At 32.3% G+C, this 23,351-nt stretch overlaps 1 protein-coding gene across 4 annotated transcripts in view; it reads left to right on the top strand.

Moving 5' to 3' along the window:
- Window positions 1-15,064, top strand: part of LOC140449771 (cardioacceleratory peptide receptor-like) — a 544,190-nt gene extending 529,126 nt beyond the window's left edge. For all 4 annotated transcript variants that reach the window (XM_072543107.1, XM_072543104.1, XM_072543106.1 and 1 more), the window contains 2 exons: window positions 9,727-9,907; window positions 14,708-15,064. In XM_072543107.1, coding sequence (XP_072399208.1) covers window positions 9,727-9,907; window positions 14,708-14,954 — 428 coding nt within the window. In that variant the 3' untranslated portion in view covers window positions 14,955-15,064. The remainder of the gene's footprint in view (window positions 1-9,726; window positions 9,908-14,707) is intronic.
- The last annotated feature ends 8,287 nt before the right edge of the window (window positions 15,065-23,351 follow it).

Here is a 23,351-nt window from a genome sequence, read left to right on the forward strand (position 1 = left end):
GTAATAAATTCAAAAGGACTTTTTTGGAAATGGTTTATATTAGCAAAAATGATAATAATTTAAACAAAAGATCAGAAATTCAAAATCTAAGCAAAATTTATAATTATATTATTTCTTTATAATTTATATATGAAACTTGTAAAATATCACATTTTGATTTAATTTTCCATATATCTGTTACATTTTTTCAGACATCTATCAATGGTGAATAAATCTTCTTCTTTTTTGTTACTAAACAAAAAAGAATTTTTAAACAAAATTTTACTTTTGGCAATATAATTGTCAAAAATAAAAATTTTAAGTTGGCATTTATGACATTGAGGCTTATTTGTAATTGGTCACTATTTTAACTTATTTATAAATTCAATTGTTTTTGTGTTAAGAAAATGTTTTCAAAATTATATTAAAATTTCAGGGAAGCATTTATTAGATAAGGACATTTTTGTATTAATTCTTTTTGAGATGTATTAGCAGCAATTTTATTAACCAAACTAATTTTATTTGGTGAGTTAACAAAAAATTTTTTTCTTTCTAGTTCAATTTTGTAAGATATTTTGTCTTTTTTAGCAGCTCTTGATAATAATTGTAAACACAATTGAAAGCTCCAGATAATAAATAATTAACCAATAGCCCCTTTTATTGACTCCAACCCATCCAAAACATTTATATATATATATATATATATATATATATATATATATATATTTGGTTTTTCATATTGTGCTTTCTAGATGAACTGATGATGCTTTCTGATTAGAGAGCGAAACGTCTTCAAATAAATAGATGAAGTAGCCAACTTCTTTGTCTTTTTTCTCCACCTTTTGACCGAAAAACCCACCACTCATCGAGTGATCCTTATATATATATATATATATATATATATATATATATATATATATATATATATATATATATATATATAAGATATATATATATATATATATATATATAAGATATATATATATATATATATCTATATATATATATATATATATATATATATAAGATATATATATATATATATCTATATATATATATATATATATATATACATATATATATATATATATATATGAGAAAAACCAGACGTTTCGGCACTTGCTATCTTGCCATATTCAAGTCAGGTAGTGACGTTTCTTGCTGATGCTTGAAGTAGACTGACTCGACACTCGACTGTTTATAACATCCTTTTTGTCCTCTCTGTGTCAGGTCGTGTTTCTGCCGTGTATGTCATTATTGGTCTGATGATTGTTTTGTAAATTCTGCCTTTCATTTCTTTCCCGATATTTTTATTTCTCCATATTGTTTCATTTAGGAAACCGGCGGCTCTGTTTGCTCTATTTACTTGATCTTCCATTTCAGTTTCGATCTTTCCGTAGCTAGATAATGTGACGAATTTTTGGCAAATATGAAACACATTTTGCATTTTTTATCAATTATTTTGATAAAGAAAACCTCAAGCTATCAAATCTACTTTAAATATGTTTTCTCTATTATTTCGTTTCCTTAATATTTACGTCTAAAGTTAAATATTCCTTAACTGGGCCGTTATTAGGTCGGTTTACTTTACTTGTCTATCTCAATAACATAGATATAGAGAGGCTTTAAGAGCGACGTAAACTAAAAGTGTACACACTTTAAGATGACTTAAGATAAATATTTTTCAAAATCATCTCCTATTAACAGAAATTCAATTGTCATACGTATTTATTTTTTCTACCTATAATGATCCAGTCTCTCCGTTTTTGATTATTAAATGATGTTTCATTAGTTACGACTGACCCATATCTCTTTGACAATATCACCGTTGATCGGATTTACAATTAAAACCTATGAGACATACGACACACAGTCACGCAAAGCCAAACAACAATGGATTTTCTATTGAAAATGTCCACAATAGATCACCTACATTTGAGAGATTCCCAGATTCTATTATTGTCGGTGTCCAACTTAGTATGTGTATGTTGCTTGTTATCAATGGACAGCTAATTTTTAATGAAGTTAGAGTGTAATATTATAGTCCAGGCATATAATAAAGATTAAGCATCCTAATACCTCTATTCAAAAAGGGAGATAAATCGGACCCAGAAAATAACAGAGGAATTAATTTATTAACACAACAATAAAATTAACAACCAAAGTTATAACTAATAAACTAAATGTAATCATTACGCTAGCAGAAGAACAACAAAATTTTAGGTCGGGAAGATCATACACCGACACTATATCTATAATGAGGCAAGTGGGCAACACACACCAACATATATCTAAACTACTAATCAAATCACAGCGTGGATATTAAAAAGGAAATCATTAAATCCTTATACGATAGAGCCAAAATTACGTGCTCTAACGAAAATTCGTTCTTAAAGGAGAAACATTTGTTAATATCTATTTAATTAAAAAATGATTATCAGTTGTCGTTTATAAATAACGAATTTTTAAGAATGAATGAAACAAATCAACTTAAAACGGGATCCTACAACATTCACAATGAATAATACGAGGAAAATAACAATACCATAATTAAAAGGATTATCGGAAAAGCTTAAAATGATAGGAAATAAATTCAACATTTCAGCAATGTTCAAAACTACAAACTTATTGAGATCTATTTTATCTAAAACTAAGCCTAACAGTGAACAAGAAAGAACAAAGAATTGTATTTATAAAATACTTTGTGAATGCGATCATTTTTATTTAGGTGAAGCATAAAGACCATTAAATATTTGCAGAAAGCAAAGGAGAACTACTGCATTAAAGGCCTTTTGGCACTTCTAGTTTTAACTATCATGGCTGTAAATAATTTAATTTTAATCCAAGCGGTCTTTAATATTTACAGCAAAAACAGTGAACTAATAGACTAAAAAGGAAATAAAACTTTTCGAAACATCAATAAATTAAAATATTGGTTTCTCTTAACTTTATTAAAGTGATTAACGCAAGCTATTTTTACTTTTGATTAACAAATACTTTGTTTTTAGATACTAAAAGTTCACTACGCACTATAAAACTTAAAACTAAACACTTAAACTAAACTCTAAAAAATAACACGACCAGTAAATAACTTAACGATAACTATAATATATAACACACAATACATTAACTTAAAAACCAACACGCTACAATTTGAATTTAAACAGACTGGCAAGTTTGGACCTGTAAAATGAGAATCCGTCTGGCTTAAGGCAATAAATTATAATTATTTAATCGCCTCTTGACGAATGAGAGGGCGAATATCAACACGTGCGTTTGTTTACAGTTGAAAATTTGCTGAACGAATGTACTTTATGCAAAAAAATCTCATGGGAATATTTTTCTCAAAGAATCCAAGCTTTTCGTATTTTTTCTATTAGGTAGAACTTTAAAATCCAAATTAGGTTGAGTTTACCGAAAGTACAAGCTGATTATAGCCGCAAATATCAAACATGGAACAAAAAATTTCGGTATAGCAGTGTTGGCATGTTTTTATAATGTAGGTACTATATATTTTTAATATAAAAAGATAAAGCTTTAGAAAAGTACATTTTGTTTATATTTTGTTATAAATTCTGCAATTTTTGATTTTTATAAAACAAGAATGAGTAAGTATTTGTTTCTTTGGAGATAAATTGCAGTTAATTATTAGAATTTTTTTTTGGCAACTACCCTTTGATATATTAGGGGATAGATTTAGCAATCGTCAAATCAGCAGTTGCCAGATTGCAATAGATGTTTGCAATTAATCTCGAAAGAGACAAATATTTACTCGTTATTGCTTCATATAAATTAAAAATTGCAGAGTTCATAAAATAGTATCAAAATGTACTTTTTAAAAGCTTTCTCTCTATATATTTGAAGCATACAACATATGCATTATAAAAACATTCCAACACTGCCAAACCCAAATGTTTTTGACATTTGCAGCTATATTCAGCTTGTACATTCGGTAAACTCAACCCCAAATTATATGCATTGCATATAATTTGCATTTCAAAAATGCAAAAAATATTTCTTGTTTAAAAATTAGTGTAGAAATGACGAAAGTTTCTACGAAATTAATTATGGTTTATGTTATGAAAAGCAAACTTTAATTTCAGTTTCAGCTTCCGTAGAGACGATTGTAGCGTTTAACTGTACTGTACTTTTCAACATAGTAATATATCGAACATTTTAATAAAATGTTTTTAATGTCCATACATTGATACATTAACACAAACTGTAACTATGTATATACGTGTACATATGTTGGCGGAAAATAGCTATATCGGCGAGTTTATAATTCTCAATATTAAAAACCACTCAACTGTGGTCTAAAAATCATTTTTGTGTAGCGTGATATTGGACAGATCGGGAAGTGCACTCCAGTGCTCAAATTATTAATTTAGCGATGTTCGAATTATTATACTTTGATAGGTTATTGAGTATTTCAGTTTTTTCAATATTAATAAATTAAAGAATTATATAACTATTTTATTAAAGTTATTGATTTATTTAACTTAGACATTGGGCAGATCGGAAAGTGCTTTCAATATTTAGTTTATAAATGACAAAATAAGTATATTTCTAATTGACTATTTCTTTATTGTTTAGAACAACATAATATTACAACCATCTTGTCTTGCTTACAATTTTTATAGTCGTTGACGTTTTGACGTAAGTCATATGTACACTGTAGCCAACCTACACTATTGTACCAACCTATACATAGTGAGCACACGGTACTCAAATTATTAATTTAGTGATTTTTGAATTATTATACTTTGATATAGGGTAGTTTGTTGGGTATTTCAGTTTTTTTAATATTAATAAATTAAGGCATTATATAATTATTTTATTAAAGTTGTTTGTTTGGGTTTATATAACTGCGGACATTAAATCCATTCGCCAATCTTCCAACTTTTACTCATTTTTTTATTAGTCATTGTTTCTTATACAATCTTATCCTAAATCTATTACTAAGTAGTATTGATTTCTAATACATAGTCTTTTTTTTTGGTAATTTGTTTTTAGTTTTTTTTTCCTATTAGGTGCTTTTTAGTCATTTATATATAAAATAGGTGATGAGGTCCTCAGAGTTCCACAGCAAACTCTTCTGCAGCTATCTACTTAATTCAATAGCTACTTTACTGTGGACTGTCCAAGTTCCTCATTTTTTCTCTTTTTTTTATTTTTATTTATTTTTGTTTTATTTTTTTTTTTTTTTAATTATTATTTATTTCTTATATTTTTTTATTTTATTTTGTGTATTTATTTTTTAATTTTCTTTTTTTATTATTTTTTTTTATTTTTTTTTTTATATTCTAACAAATTACAAAGAAATACTTACTCTATATTTACAATTACAATTTGAGTTTAATATCTAAAACATGTTTATACAATAATCTATATAATAACTTATTGTTTTCTAATGTTAATAAATCATTTAAATTAATGGAATGGTGGAGATCGGTCAAAAAATACAGCGAATTTAAAAAATTATTAATGTTATTAGATATAAGAGAACAGTCCAGAATTTTATTTTGTAGGTTACCCATCTGACCACAAGTACATTGTGGACTATCAGCTAGGTTCATTTTAAACATATATGATGGTGTAAGACAGTGGTTAAATCTCATTCTGCATATAGTTCTGGTCATATTCTTTGTCGACTCCATTTTAGCAAACCAAGATTTATCCGTAATATAGTTTCTGATTGCTTTGTAATGGTTTTCTATATTTATATTCTCATTAATATACCTTTCTTTCCATTTTTTCTTAAGCTCTTTGAATATGTCTGATTCTATATCTCTAGACGTACAAAGATAATGAGTTAATACTCCTTATGTCACCGCGTTTTTTGCCAATTCATCTACTATTTCATTTCCAGTTATTCCACAGTGGGTTTTAATCCATGCCAACTTAACAGTTTTGCCTTGTTGCTGAAGTTCTTTAATTTTATTTATTATATATAATTCAATGTAATTTACTTTTGACTTAGGATTTATGGCACCAATTTTACTTAAAAAACTTTTGCTGTCACTATAAATTATAAACTTTGAAGGATTTATATTAGATAAATATTTTAGTGCTTCCACTATCGCTATTAATTCAGGTGTGTATATACTCATGATGGAATTTAGTTTAAACATTTTACTGTTATGTTTATTATTGTTATCCCAGTATGCACATCCCACACCTTCGATACTTTTGGATGCATCTGTATATAGCATATAATAACCTTTGAACAATTGTGAACTGTCAGATATAAACATTAATTTTCTTAAAGATAAAGGTAAATTGCTGTAGTCCCTTAAGAAGAATACCTGAACTTGTTCCAGAGTATTAAAGTCAATATTGTAATTTGGGTTTAAGTCATATTTATATAGTTGTTTATCATATATTGTCATTTTTGAATAGAAATCTACTATATTTAGAGTTTTCTTTTTTATCCAATATTTTTCTGTTAAATCTGCTAAGAACATCTGGTGTATTTTGGATATTAAACTTGACTTTTTCTCGTACAATCTAACTAAAAGTCTGATGCAAAGTTTTTTTCGTCTTATATCCATTGGCATTTCACAGCATTCGACTTGTAGGTTGCTAATGGGTGTACTTCTTAGGGCTCCTATATACAATCTAAGGCATTTATTAACGATTTTGTCTATTTTGTTTAAATGACACTGTGATGCGTCACTGTATAATATTGATCCATAGTCGATAATAGCTCTTATATTATTTTTAAATAATAACAAAAAAATATTTGGATCTGCTCCCCATCGTAAGTGTGACACGAATCGAAGAAGATTTATTCGCTTTTCTATTTTTTTAACTATGTTGTCTATATGTTCTTTCCAGAGAAGCTATCAAGAGTAATACCCAAATATTTAACATAACTTTGCACTGGATAGGAGACATTATTTATTAAGATGTAGTTTTGTATTTTTTTTCGTTTTCTTGTAAAAATACAAAATTTAGTTTTGGAATCAGATATAGTTAGTCCATGTAATTTACTCCATGTTTTAATATGTTTGACTCCTTCTTCAATGGATTTGACTGCATTGTCTATTTTAATGTGTTCTTGATAAATGACTATATCATCGGCAAATTGTAAAATTCTCGTGGAGTTTAATTTTTTTACTAGATCAGCAGTATAAATTAAATATAACAACGGGCTTAATATTCTTCCTTGAGGTAAACCATCCATTGCTAACCTTGGACCAAGTGTGTTACCATTTACCGATATATAAATTTTTCTACAGTCATATAGTTTTATTATTTTTTGACAGAAACATTCGGGAAGACCTATTTGTGTCATTTTGTTATATAGTATACTTAAATTAACGTTGTCGTATGCTGATTCAACATCTAATAAAAGAGCTGTTACTGAAGAATTTGACGTAAACGCTAGGTGGCTCACTGCTTCCACAGTAGAATGATTTTTCAGACTATTCCAGCCAAATTAAAAAAAAAAGTAAGTTTTTACGGTGAATTTCAAATGGATTCAATTTTTACGAGGTTTTCCATATTTTCCTGCCAGTGAAAACTATGTAACTATTCATATTTCGACGAGCTACCCCAGAATAAAAGAGGCTTCCATGTGCAATGGAAGCCGAGATAATGTAAATTTTTCCTACGTGTTTCAATTTGAAGTTCCGATGTCGAAAAAAAAAACGGAGCTGAAACAGTTATCCTCTCCACTTTCCTATGTCGATCTTTCGAAAGTACGTTCCTTTCGAAGAGCTGTAAGTTTCGAAAAAATTGAATGAATTTTATAGCTATAAGTTTCAATATAAAGTTTAGATTTTCATTCAAAATTTGTACAAATTTTACTTCTTAATGTTGATAAACAATGGAGATATGATTTTTTTAAAAATAGTCGCTAACTTCGTTCCTGTTGGCCATAGACGGTTTTTTTTTTAATTTGAGTTTTTTTACCAGCTATCCAATGGTTGCACTTACAAGTCTGTAGCTTGAAAAATATAGAAGTAATTACAATTGTTTATAAATAAAAAACATACCTCTTTTTCAAACGTTTATTTTGTAAATAATTTCGATGAAAACACACTATGCATTTAACTTCTGAAATAGATTAGGTCTTAAAGAATCCTATGAAAATTGCTAAATGTGTCTAGCATCATTCGTAGGGCAAGTTCAATAGTTTAAATATTTATCCTCAGGGATAAACAAATTAAATAACTTTTAAACCATTTGAGCGATCGGGGGGAAATTTCGCACAAATTTAAAACACAATAATTCCTCGATGTTCAAATGTATTAATTACATTTTATTTTGTTAATAGAAAAATTAATAAAATTTATAAATTAGTGCAAAAAAACTGCTTTTTGCAAATATCACCGTAAATTATTTTTCAATTTTAATTGAAAAACGGGAAAATAAAGATATTCTTGATAAAAAAAAATGATATAAATATTGTTTATTTAAAATTGTAACCATAAATTATTGTTTAAAAAAAAACGCAAGCTAAAAATACGAGTACCTTTTCATCTATTCGTCATCTAGTAACCCTCACCTGATTTGGTGCGAAGTAGAAAAATTAATTCAATTGCACATATTTCACCAAAATTGGGCAATATTGGGATAAATCAGGGCGATCTTCAATCATTAGATAATGAGTGGAGACTTTTACGAAACACTGAGTTGCCTGAATCTAATGATATACTAGCATTTTCGAGTCAAGTAAGTGAAATGAATTATGGTAGAGGACTAAATATGTTCCCCAATTTATCCCTAATTGTTTTTAATGTATTGACCTTACCGCATTCGAGTGCAAAAAATGTAGAAAGAATTTTTTCCCTCGAATTTTTTCCCATTCGAGTGCAAATGTAGAAAGAAGATACATTAAAAAATAAGCAGAGAAATACATCAATCACAAAGCCTCTTTAGGCACTACTACATGGTAAGAGAATAGTTGGTTCAGACGGAAGTTGCTATCATTTTAAGGTAGAAAATGATATAGGAAAACTTCTTAATAAAAACATTTACAAGCAGAACTCGGATATTGACGAGATCTAATGGTTGATTTTTTTATAATTCAGTGTTGTGTTTTGTTTTACCATATTTTTCAGGTTTAGTTTGGATTTCAGTTAATGTTTTTAAATTTTATTTAGGTTAATTTTTTAATAAAATTTATGTTTTTAAAAATTTTGTATGTATTTTCTGGTAAAAATTATTTACAAATGAACGTACTGTTATAAAAAGGCATTTAAATAGACCATTGGCATTAGATAATGTAAAAAACAACAAATTTGACATATTTATGGTATTTCTACCGTTTTCTACCGTATTTTTCAAGTTCGCCCTACCGCAAAATGGTTCATGTCACCTGGCAACACTGCTACCAAGCCACTTTCATTGCCAATAATATAACCATAGAATAACCGGATATAACCCACAGTTTAAAAGAACTTCTGAACTGTTCGAGCGGACTCAAGAGCCTAATAGACTTTTTAAAGACTACAAAATTGTTTAACAAAATATAATTTACATAATAGCGTTATTCTTTACCATTGTACTATTGTAAACATTTTGTCAATGACCAAAGATGTCACGACACGTTTATTAAAAAATAAAAAAATGCTTCGTCCCTTTTTTAGTATGATTTTAATATATTTGTTGTATATCATGTTTTACGATAAGTAACTTTTGTGTCTTTCAATAAAATAATTAATATACAAGAACAATTTAATAATTTTATTCACCTCTAATACTTATTGTTAATACATATATTTTTATTGTTTTCAGTGTTTATCGTATGCTGGAGTCCCTTTATAATATTTGACTTGCTTCAAGTATACGGTCACATTCCTAAAACTCAAACCACCATCGCCATAGCGACCCTCATCCAAAGTCTGGCTCCTCTCAATTCCGCCGCCAACCCCATCATCTACTGCCTTTTTTCGACACACATGTGCGGCAACTTAAGGTGAGTATTGTCAGGTTAAATATATAACTGGTATACGGTTTTTGCTATTTTAATCAAAATAAACGATGTATGAGAAAATTTTAGAAAGTTCTTGGTTAAATAGACAGTCATCTAACCCCAAATGTATCACATGTTGATTTTGTAGTAGGGGAGCGCCGGGAGGGTTTGGACAATTTTTTAATAAACAATTATGGCGTGGAAACGGATAACAAATATCTAAAAATTTTAAATCATACTGATTAATGTATGTCTCCTCACTATATATTTGCATAGTTTGTGTACAAATATAACAATGTGAATGAAATATTCTCATATACATACTTGAGGTAATGTATCCAAACCCTCTTGACTGACCGGAAGGGTCTGGACAATAAACGAATAAATACAAAAATATTACTTAAGGTTTTTATTTGCCAAAAAAAGCTTTAGATATCAATGAAACAAACAAAATATTCATTATTAAAATAAACTGTACTGGGAAAGATCAATGTTGAAATATATCATGTCGTTATATCTGGCACTTTGATCTGTCAAAGGATTTGATAACCTTACAATCACTTCTTCGTATGTTACAAATGCTGGAGTCTCTTCACTAACTATAAACTTTTTGGAAGCAACATGCTTTTTCAAAAATTTCACGTTGTACCCGTGTACAACAAATTCTTCAATTTTTGCGTCATAATGTCCGATTTTTTTTTAAACACCTTACAAACCACAAAACTATCAATTCGAAGTCTAGTAAGGTCCTCATCCTGATCTTCATCAAGTGTTATATTTGATTATGTTTGGCTTAGTCATATCGTTCCTGGCGTTTGATATACGTTCTCTGAGACTTCCAGCTATGAGATAGTGATCGGAGTCAATATAACTAAGTTCAATTTTGGTGTGGCGCATTTAAAGCTGTCTAAAAATAGTCTATAAATTAGTCATATAAGGAAATAAATTACATCTTCTTCAGGTGCCATCTCCGTTACGGAGGTTGGCAATCATCATAGCAATTTTAATTTTTGAGGCAGTAGCTCTAAATAGTTGTTTTGAGCTGCATTCAAACCATTCTCTCAGGTTCTTAAGCCATAAAAGTCGTCTTCTTCTGATGCTTCTTCTGCCATCTATCTTTCCTTGCATTATGAGTCGCAGGATGCCATACTTCTCGCCCCGCATCACATGTCCGAGATACTGTAGCTTTCTTTCTTTAATTGTAAGTTCAACTTCCTTCTCTTTACCTATTCTTCTCAGTACTTCATTGTTCGTAACTCTATCTACCCAGGAAACCCTGATAATTCTTCTATAGGTCCACACTTCAAAGGCGTTAAGTCGTCTCATTGTGTCTAGATTTAACGTCCATAATTCCACTCCATAGTATAGTACACTGTATACGTAACATTTTGTTAGACGTACTTTAAGAGCTAAGGTTAAGTCTTTGCCACATAGGTCCTTTTCCATTTTCATAAAATTTTTAGATTCTGACTTTGATTTCTGCAGTGTAGTCATTATTTTCTGTTATAAGTGTTCCTAGGTAAGTGTACTTTTTTACTCTTTCGATCTGCTGGCCCTCTACTATCAAGATTTCGTTAGTATTATGGTTGTTTTTACAAATTTTCATAAACTTTGTCTTTTTGATATTGAGCGAGAGTCCGTACTCCCTACTACGCATTACTATTTTACTTATGAGTCTTTCCAGGTCTTGTAAACTATCGGCTATTATTACTGTATCATCTGCATATCTAATGGTGTTAACTAAGACTCCATTTACTCTTATGCCGACTGTTTCATCTTCCAGAGTTTCTCAAATTACCTCTTCAGAATAAGCGTTAAATAATAGAGGTGATAGTATGCAGCCTTGCTTGACTTCTCTCTTTATTTCCATTTCTTTAGACATCTATTTTTCAATTCGTACTATTGCTCGCTGATTGTAATAAAGGTTTGTTATTAGCCTTAAACCTCTTTCATCTAGGTTTTTATGTTTTAGAATTTCCATGAGTCGTTCATGTTTTACTTTATCAAACGCTTTATTGTAGTCTATAAAACAGACGTAGAGAGAACGGTTAACATCCAAACATCTCTGCGTCAGCACGTTGAAGGATAATAGTACCTATCTGGTACCCATACTATTGCGAAACCCATATTGTGTGTCACTAATATCCAGCTCCAGTTTAGAGTGAATTCTGGCGTGGATAATTTTGAACAGAATTTTCAAAGTATGTAACATTAACCTTACGGTTCGATAGTCACTGCACTTTTTGGCATTCGCTTTCTTTGGCAAACACACAAATTCTGATGTCAACATTTCTCTAGGGATGATTCCCGTAGTATAGATAGCGTTGAACAGTTCTACTATTATGTCCAGGTTTTTCTCGTTGACCAACTTTAATAGCTCGTTTGGTAATTTATCTGGACCAGGAGATTTATTTGTTTTCATTGAGTTTAATGCCTGACTAACCTCTGATTTGGTTTTCTCTCTGGGCCTACATCTCCCGTTTGGCTATCTACAGATGTACTAGCTTGTCTCTGGTCATGAAATAATTCCTCGATGTACTCTTTCCATCGTTGTAGTTTTTGTTCTGTCTCCAATATAATATTTCCATTTTTGTCGAGCAAGATATTCGAGGTTTTTCTACTTCCTACTCCGGCTAGTTCTTTGACTTTTTTATGTAGATTAAAGTTGTCATATCTGTTTTGCAGTTCTTCTATTCCTTTACATTTTTCAGAGAAGTAGGTTTCTTTAGCCTCCCTAATTTTTATTCTTATTTGGTTTTGAAGCTGTTTATATGCTTTGCTTTCATTCATCAACTCTAGAATTTCCTCGGTCATCCACTCTTTTTTCTTACATTTGGTTGTTGTAAGTACTTTCTTACTTGGCTTCAATATAGAGGATTTGAAGAATTGCCACTGGTGCTCTACGTTGCAATTATTTTTTGGGTTTCTATCTAGATTTGTGTTGATTTTGTGTTTCAGATTTTCTTTTGTTTCTTCTGACTTTAGTTTCTGTATGTTAAGTTTATTGTTGTTGCGGCTTTTTTGCGTCTTTTTTAGTTGAAGTTGAAACCTGGCAATAAGAAGACTGTGATCAGAGGATACGTCTGCTCCTGGATATGCCTTTACTGCCTGAATTGAGTTTGGATATCTGTGTTTTATTAGGATGTAGTCAATTTGATTTCTGACGATTTTGTTGTCTTTGTCAGCTGGCAATTTCCATGTATAAAGGCATCGCTTAGGTAATTTAAAAAATTTATTTGCGGCTATACCATTATGCTCCTGGCAAAATTCTATTAGGCGGTCTCCTCTGTCGTTTCGTTCACCAAGCCCATATGGTCCTACATTAGGGTAGCACTTTCCTTCGCCAATTTTTGCATTGAAATCACCCATGATCACTGTTATATCTCTAGATGCTGTGAGATGTAATGTTTTTTGAAGTTCGCTATAAAAGTTTTCTATTTCTTCTTCATTTTTGTCAGCAGTTGGCGCATAGATCTGAATTAAGTTCATTTTTCCATGGGTTGTCAATAGCTGCAGCATTATAATTCTTTCGGACATCGGAACGAAGCCTGTTACTGATCTCCTTACTTTTTTACTGAGGATCATAGCAACTCCATATCTGTGTTGAGTGTCGCTGCTTCCAGAGTAACAAATTCGTCGTCTGTATTGAGTTTACCAGAGCTGATCCATCTTGTATTGCTTATTCCTAATATATCAATCTCCAGTCGCAACATCTCTTGTTGTATATTCCTCAGTTTGCCAAGTTCATACATACTTCTTACGTTCCATATAGCGATTTTGCAGATGGATTTGTATATATTTAGTGAACAGGGATTTCGCTGGCTAACGGCCTGGGAAGCCCTGTCGTTACTGTTGTTTCTTCCCCTGCCGAATCTTGGCATCCGAGAACCATGATTAGTAGGTTGTTGATTGTCATTTCAATAAGTCATGACTATTTCTAGGGATTCTCCATGAGTCTTTAATGCAGTGGTTTCCCGTTACCTTCTGCATTCTTCTGCCGTTGACCAATTTATTGGTTCTTTCGCCTTTGGTGTCGATTTCTCAGCTCCCGGACAAAAGAGTGTCCTACTACTTACCGACTCATCCGCCCGAAGCCGTTGTCGGTAAGTAGGGGATTGCTTATACCGGCAATCATTCGGTGAATTACCTGTTGGTCCACGGGAGGTATTTTACTTCCCTCCTACCCACCGGTAAACCGGGTCGGGTATTCCCCTATCCGCCACCTGGGGACGCGCTCTCTAGGAGTTACAGGTTCTCCCGAGAAAACCGAGAGAATAAATAACATGTATTATAAAAATTAAATTCTCATTCAGAACAGGTTTTTTACTTCAATGCCTCATCTTTCTTATATTTTGGCCTTTATAATTAATTCGGAGGTATAAGATTTTGCGTATGTCAGCAGATGTCTTAGTTGTAAAACTTCTTCTTTCGATATTCTAGCTGTTCAAGGTATTCTCAGGATTTAACGATACACCCATATATGGACGGTCTAGTTTATTTTAGTCTTTAGCGCCCATGTCTCACTCAATAGAGTATCTAATATTGAGCAGTAATAGGTGGCTATCACTGTTGTGACGTCAGGGATCAAAGGTCAAAGTGCGCTTGAGTGGCTTACTTTCTACTGTTGTTACTGTTAATACTATTTAATATATAATTTCACTATAGCATTTCACTTGCAACAATGGCATGGAATGGTATGGCCGAGAACTATTTATCTCGCCCTTTTATAAGGAAAATAATAATATATGGTACAGTCAGTATAGTATTGATATAGTATAGTACAATTAAAAATATTTTTTACAGATGTGGCAAAATACTGAAACATTTAAACTTCAATCCTTGCAGAAAGATCCCTCCGTTTACATGGTTGTCGAAATGTATTTCGATCTGTATACCTTCGTCCTGTTTTGGGCACGATAACGCATCCGCCTTCACCACGACAACGACGAGTTCCTCGAGAAGATCGACATCGGCCACGTCCCTGAGGCATACCATAAGAGTGCAACCCCCGTTGCAAAATGGACACAAAGTGGCTATTTCTATTGTCTAGTCATTTGTAGGTCTGTAAAGCTGACAGCTTTATTTGTAATCATTCCATTCATAATAAAGGACATGTATAAAAAGTGTTGTAAATTTTGATTAAATAAAGTATTTACCATACTGTTGTTTATAATTCTACTTTTTTTCTTTTCAAACCAATTATTCTGGTCTAATATATTTAAATACAGTATATAACATAAAAATGGTTCAAAAAAAATAGTTTCAGAACAATTAGTCTTAGAAAGAAGAAGAGAGAGCAAGAAGCGCAATTTATTGAGGATACAGCCAAAGTGGTTTAAAGGCCAAAGAAAGAAAACTCTTCAATAAAAATAAAGCCTTCGGAAATATTAATTTTCTTTTTCAGGAAATCTAAAAAGTAACACAACAGCAAAAATTAAAATGTGTCTGTTATGTGTATATTAATCCTGCATCGGAACACTAGAGACTGGGGAAAAATTAGACATGATTGGGTGAGGTTATGTTATGTCGATGAGCAGCTCAGAATGTCCACGCTGCTATGATTAATTAAATTATATGTAAACGTTTTATAAGTAAATAAATAATTATGTTTTGTTAGGTTGTGCTTCATTAAATACGTTATATTTTTCGTTGTAAAAGTCGAAAAATGTCGTTAATTGGGGTCATTGAACAATGCAATTCCACCAAAAGGGATGTCACGTCTTATCTAGAGAGACTTGAGCAGTTGTTTTTATATAAGGTAGTGTAATAATGTTTAATACGGACTGTTGTACATCTTTATTATTATTACTTTCAGTAATACATCATATCATCACCTAATCTAAAGTGATTAACATCCATGGTACAATGAATACACAAGGTATGATACATAATGTTCCAAAATCGGTTCGCTTTCGCGCATGACGTAATTTAATTATAGTAATTATAAAGAGATGATAAAATTATGTTATTATAATATTTATCCTTTATAAAACATAGATATCCTTCATAAGACAAGTTTTAATTATCTTTTATTACACGTAGTTACAGGTTAATTAACTTATACTCCAGAGTTCGATATTTCAGATGTTTAAAAAGATACAGAAAAGTGGTAATGGAGGTACACAAAATTTGTACGTATATATACCTACTGAACTAAACACAAAATCAAAATAAATAATGACAAAGTCAACTTTATTTATATCGAATGAGCTAGCTGGCCATCGAATATGAGTGTAGTGAGGGCACACAATATTGCACAACATTAAAATGACATTTTTGTAATATTCACACATAAAATTATCTTGGTATTGTTTATAATAATGATAACATTGTATATTTTAATGATGATAACATGATTTAACAAAGAAAAATATGTTATTTTGGAAGATGCTAAATTGATTTCCTCCGAAACAGTTCTTATTGCAAATTGCATAGCAGGCTGAGGCTAATTTCTTACTTAACAAATCAATATGAAAAAACCATTAAGGTTTCATGACTAATAATTAATAATAATAAAGATTTAGACTAACGTCGTTGACCTAGAAGTAGTAAGAAGCTGCTCAACATACTTTTTGGACTCTCTGTGTTCGCCTCCTTGTACGCGTTTCTTTTGGTTGGTTAAAAGGGTAGCCGATGTTGATTTAGGCAAATAAAGACTAGGTACTGCCTCAGGTTTGAGTTTTAGACCCTTTTTAGAAACGTAATTTAAAAGTTCCTGTTGTAGATTTCTTTGGTAATCTTCAGTTTTAAAATGTGTATAACAAATTCTTGCAGTATTACAATTAAAATTATCCTATCTACAACAAGATATAATCCACAGTTTTCTAGTCACGCTATCTTTAGGAAATGTATGAAACCTAAAGATTTTATCTTCATTGTCACTATTGCAACAAGCAATTGCACAGCGTACTTTGAAAAAGGTACAAAACCAGATATACAATGGCAAATAAAAACTTTCAGTTTCTGAGCTCTTTCTGAATCTCATAACTTGCAATTTGCAATAGTCACCATTGATAACCGATATTATTGTTGAACTTTTGTTTTTATACAAGCTTTCTGTCTTGCCGGTGTAAAGTCGTCTGAAGTCGATATTTATTGTGTTTTGCGTTTGAACTAATTTGTGTCTTATTTTCATATTATTATATTGTTTGATAAGTAAATTTTGCATATAATAATCGGTAGGTTATAGTAATGTGCATATTTTTTATTTTACTAAATTTCATTATAACTCATCTAAAATACCATATTGAATTGTAAAACAGATTTTTCTCTATTGTACTCTATTTTGTTTTTATTTCAGTAAAACTGCTTGGAAGTGAGTGACAGTGAATCAGAATAAGCAAATCTACTACTATTTACCTATTCACAGTATTTCCCCTGCAGAAAATTTTTAAATTTCAAGGGATTTGCATACAAAAAGAGTACTTATATTATTAGTATATGTTTGAAAACAAAAATAAATATTTTGCCTGAATCTCTAGAAGTAAAGGTTTTACGCTACTGAAAATATATTTTTTATTCAATTATAACCAAAACAAAACATTTAAAAAAAATTAGATCACTTTTTAACCATAATTTCAAAATTAATGTGTACGTTAAGCTGTAATAATGGGTTCGAGGTGGTTCAGGCGATCTTAACTACGTCACACTCCTGGGCCAGCTGTCAAATGTCATGCGCAATATCATACCCTGTGTATTCATTGTACCATGATTAACATCTATGTATGCCATGAGACCTTGTGCCGTCTGTCCCATGTCATAGTCCTGTCAGGACTTTACATTCATGAGCTATTCAGTCTCATGACATCTTTTCCTTCCAATAAAACATAGAAATTACAACAATGAACTAAGAATAAAAACATTCTAAAATAAAAACTAATAACAATACTGATTGCAAAATTAGTACATCTCAAAATCATTATATCTAGATAGGGGTTTAATTAATCTTTTACTTCTGGTAGAAAACTTATTCGGTATTTCACTCTCACAGGCCGTTGATGTTGAAGGTCTGTCATTCTGATTGTGATCTTGTAAACATCGTCTAACCACAGCAGGTTTCCATGGCCCATCTTCTCTTATAACTACATTATCCCCTACACTTAATTCTTCTTTTGTAGCTGTATTTCTATCATAGTAGTGCTTGAACAATTTTCTTTTATTATCCAATTTATTCTTTTCATTTTTTAGGTCTACCTGTTCTGGTACATATTTTTCATGTAAAACTAGAAGTTTGCCTCTAAGTCTACGACTATTCCTATATTCTAATAAGGCTAACTGAAGATCTTCACACTTCCTGAAAATATTTTTAGTTATCTGGACGGCTTGTTCTGTCCGCCCATTTGCTCTAGGATATCTGGGGGAGCGAAAGATTTATGTAGCAACTATCGCACAATTGCTCTAATTGCGCATTGCAGTAAGATACTCTTACACATAATTCTCGAGAGGATAAAGCCCTTTTTACTACCTAACATTGCTGAGGAACAAGCAGGTTTCGTCCCCGGACGTGGTACTAGAGAACAAATTTTAAACGTACGGCAGATTGTAGAAAAATCCAGAGAATTCAACATCACAACATATTTGTGCTTCATAGATTATAGTAAAGCTTTCGATTTGGTCAACTGGAGTAAAATGTGGCAGGTTTTGTCTGAAATGGGAGTCCCCAATCATCTGATACTGCTAATTAAAAGCCTGTACAATAACAATTATGCCAGAGTTAGAATAAATGGGAAACTAACCGATAGTTTCAGGGTCACAAAGGGCGTGAGACAAGGCTGCATACTAAGCCCAATTCTATTTAACATCTATGGTGAATGGATAATGCGGAAAGCTACTGAGGACTGGAACGGTGGCATCACCATTGGCGGGAAGAAGATTTGCAACTTGAGATATGCAGATGATGCAGATAGAAGACGTAAGCTTAACGATGGGCCTTTAAATAAACAGAGATAAAACGAGAATCATGATAATTGACAGAGCTAACAGCAATCAAAATCATCTGGTCATGATAAACAATATCGCTGTTGTAGATAAATTTGTGTATCTGGGCTCATTAATAACCAACAAAGGAGGCTGTACTGAAGAAATAAAGCGGCGGTCAGCAATCGCAAAAAGCGCTATGGCAAAATTAACAAAAATTTGGAAAAGCCATGAAATAACTACCGGTACAAAAATGAGACTAGTAAGAAGTCTAGTTTTTCCAGTTTTTACTTATGCATCGGAATGCTGGACCCTTACTGAGAAAGACAAAAAGAACATAGATGTATTTGAGATGTACTGCTGAAGACGAATGCTGAGTAGCCATGGGTGGCCCGAAGAACAAATGAATCCATACTGGACCAGCTAAACATAAAGAAAAGACTAAGAACACAAATATCAGAACAAATAATAAGCTATTTTGGACATGTGCTTCGAAGAAATGGTCTTGAAAAACTTACCATCCAGGGAAAAGTAGAAGGCAAAAGAAATAGAGGTAGATTTTCCACACGATACACGGACCATATTGTTGCTACCATTGGCGCTCAATTGTCAGAATGTGCTAGAAGGGCAGAAGATAGAAAAACTTGGAGGAACATTGGAAAATTTAGCTAATAGCTTCATGATATCACGATACCTGCATCAGGTTAACGACTAAGAAAAAGAAGAAGATCTGGGGCTAGATGTCACAAATTTAAAGTTCCATTCCTTAGAGAATTCTCGATATTCCTTAGAGCCAAAAGACATATTATCAGATACGACTTCCAAAGGAATCCCATGAGTGGCAAACATAGTCTTAAACGAATTTATTATTGACTGGGATGTTTTGGACTGCAACGGAACAATTTCAATCCACTTTGAAATAAGATGCTCCTCCAAATTCATAAATATCAGCCGCTAGCGTTTGAGATGGCAGTTCTAGAATTTCTCTGGATATAATGTTAACCTGTGAACCTGTATCTATTTTAAAGTCTATTCCATATTACTCAATTACTAACTTTTCATAATGTCTTCTTTTTCTTCTTGTACTGGACCAACCTTTTTAGGACTTATCAACTGGACGTCTTAATTCTTAATTTTGTGTTTTGATACACTTTGCAATTCTATCGGAACCGATCCATTTTATCACCATTTTATACCGACCCAGTCATTTGGCCACTTTCCGGTATTCCATATCTCATTGCAAATTCTAAGTATTACTTTTATCCCTAATTCTACCATTTCTTTGAATGTTTCAGCTATTATTCCATCTTCTCCTTCTGCTTTTCAGAATTCTAGCTTTTTAATTGCCGCCTCAATTTTTGATTTTAATATCTGAGGTTCTTTTTCTTAACTTCTTTTCTCTGTTTTATTGTCTGGGTCGTTTTTAGATAATAGTATTTCGCAATATTGTTTCCATACCTTTGCGATACCGTCTGGGTTTGTTATGGTATTTCCACTATTATCTTTGATGATCTGTGTCTACGGTTTGAATTCTCTCTTCTCTCGCTAGATACTTGACTTTTAAAAAAAGTTTTCTAGATTCTTGGCGGTCAGCATATTCCTCCAGTTGTACACATAGGTTTTTAATATAATTATTTTTGTCCCTTCTGCACAAGTGTTTTATAGTTGTATTTATTATGCATATCTCTATTTCTTTTTGTTTTGAATTTGATGTGCCGTTTCTAAGTTTTCGTCTTTCTTCTAAAAGATTGAGAGTCTCTTCAGTCATCCAATGTTTTTTCCTAGCTGTTTTGTCTTTGGGATTAGTATTGTTGATGGCTTCAGTGATCCATTTCTTTGTGTATTCCCACGTTTTGTCAGGGTCTCCGATAGTCACTGGTAGGTCAGCTTCTGCTAATGCTTCTCTAAACTTTTCCGGGTGTTTTGGAATCAATTTTTGTCTTTTATTTGTGATTGTTTTACTGTGTAACTTAATGCGAAATTTGGCTTTTAACATTTTGTGGTCGGAATTACATACTATAGCTGGTTTTGTCTTCACGTTGATTATTGAGCTCCTCCATCGTTTAGTGACAAGGATGTAATCTATTTGATTCTTGTATCATCCCTCCAGGCAAAGACCATGTTGATAATTTCCGCGGATGATGTTTAAACATTGTGTTTACTGTACTGTAAGATCCATATCGATGGCAAATTAAAGGAGCTGTTCACCTCGTTCATTTCGCTCGCCTAAGCCATGCTCATCTATCGTTTTTTTCAAATGGTCATCTATTTTAGTTTTTCCTATTTTTGCATTGAAATCTCCTATTATCATCATTGGTTCTTTTTTGGGAATATTAGAGATGGTTTCATGTATCAGGTGGTATGTTTTTTCTACTGTATCTTCTGCCGCTTCGGATGTTCGCATATATACCTGTATAATATGCATTTTGGCCGGTTTAGGGTTTAGTTATTTTGATTATTCGATCATTTACTGGAAGGTATTCATGTACATATTTTGCCCAAGGTTTTTGAATTAATATAGCTACGCCTTTTTGTCCTGATTTGTTAGATCCTGACATGAAAACTTTGTAGTGAGTGGCCTCCCGAGGTCCTTGGCCCTTCCCAGTGTCTCAGATATTTTACAGATATCTATCTTCTCCTTGATCAGTTCATTTTCTAATATATACAATTTACCTGGCTGTAGCAGCCCCCTAACATTCCATGTTGCGATGCGGTGTTTTTTACGTAATATTAAGTTTGATCTTCCAGTATCCCATTTCGCAGATATTGCCTGGTCGTACCAATCATCTGCCCAGTCGCCCATTTCACACCATTCGACCCAGAATCGATATGGCGCCGGTTGCTAGCCGGATTGTAGAGCACAGAATTTTCTTGCTTAGTCGTCATTTCATAACGCTCTCTATGAAGATAATCAAGTGGTTTCTTGTTGCCTGCCTGATCGCAATCTCACAGCTGGTTGAACTAAGATGTAGCTGTCACCCATGAGTAATTTACACTAGACCTGTATGGATCATACAGCCCCAGTGCAATAATGATATAGTTGCTGCCCTATGACATGCCCTCAGTTGATCCGCAGGTACTTATTTGGTTGGACCTTATTCGCACCTGTCCTGTATATCTACAGGAACGTTCCCTATCAACCATTGGGACGCGCCATGTTAGGGTTGAAGACTCCCCACGCCCAGTCCGTCTTTGGTGAAGTGCTGAAAAGCTCCTACTCAGTTCAAAACTCTTCTCCCACGCAAGCTAGAACCAGCACAGCTCGATATATCTATCCCTAAATAATTGAAATTCGTCATTTGCTTTATAATGGGGTTTTAATATCAGCTTGCATCGTATCCAATCTTTGGAGATTACCACATATTGTGTTTTTTTATAAGCTTATATATTAAAAAAGTTACTAGAAGAAACGAAAAAATGAAAGATGGGAAAAAACATGCACAGAGATAGAACAGCACATAGGAGGAACGAGAAAGAAATTCAGAGTCATGGCGCATCTTAAAGTCGCTCCAAAGAAATAAGACAGAGAAAATCAAGATCGGTCAAATCAAAGAAAACGAATGGCAAGAATACTATAAAAAATTGCTAACCGAAGACCGCCCCGAATTCAAAGAATCAGAAATAGACGGAATAGAAATCTACACACATAACGAAATCGAATTAAGCCTAGCTGAGGTAAAAAGAACGATCAAAACTCTAAAGAACAAAAAAGCAGAAGGTCCCGGCGGAAAACCAAATGAATTGATAAAAAACGGATCGGAAAAGTTATTCCGTATAATACATAAAATGTTTGAGAGAGCACTGAATGGAGAAGACTTACCGGCAGAATGGACCCAAGCATATATGACATAAATATACAAGAAAGGAAATAGAAAAAACTGCGAAAACTATCGGGGAATCAGCATTATATCGTATATAGGCAGACTGTATGGAAAGACCATAAAGGAAAAATTAGAAATATATATACAAGATAAAATCGGAGAAGACCAGGCAGGTTTCACAGCGGGGAAAGCATGCTTAGATCACATTTACACGGTCGAACAACTAATAGAAAAAAGAATGGCCAAAAATAGATCCGTCCATCTGGCTTTTGTTGATCTTAAGAAGGCATATGACTCAATACCTAGAACCAAGCTATGGAAAGCAATGGAAGACATCGAAGTTCCACGAAGATTAATAAACGCGGTAAAAGCACTCTACAAGAATAACGAAGTAGCTATCAAAACGGGCAATAGAATATGCAGTCCATTTAAGACAACAAAAGGACTTCTACAGGGTTGCTCCACATCCCCCACCCTGTTCAAAATATTCCTTGAAAAAACCCTGAAACCATGGAAAAGAAAGTGCGAAGGAATGGGTATACCAGTAAGGAACGAATATCTATATACGCTAAGTTTTGCCGACGACCAAATAGTGATCGAACAAGACGAGGATGACCTCAGTTTTATGATGAGAAAACTGGAACAGGAATATACAAAGAATGGGATGGAAATAAACCTAAAGAAAACTGAATACCTAACAACGGAGAATA

The sequence above is a fragment of the Diabrotica undecimpunctata genome, chromosome 9 (genome assembly GCF_040954645.1).
Source record: "Diabrotica undecimpunctata isolate CICGRU chromosome 9, icDiaUnde3, whole genome shotgun sequence".
NCBI classification, from domain to species: domain Eukaryota; kingdom Metazoa; phylum Arthropoda; class Insecta; order Coleoptera; family Chrysomelidae; genus Diabrotica; species Diabrotica undecimpunctata.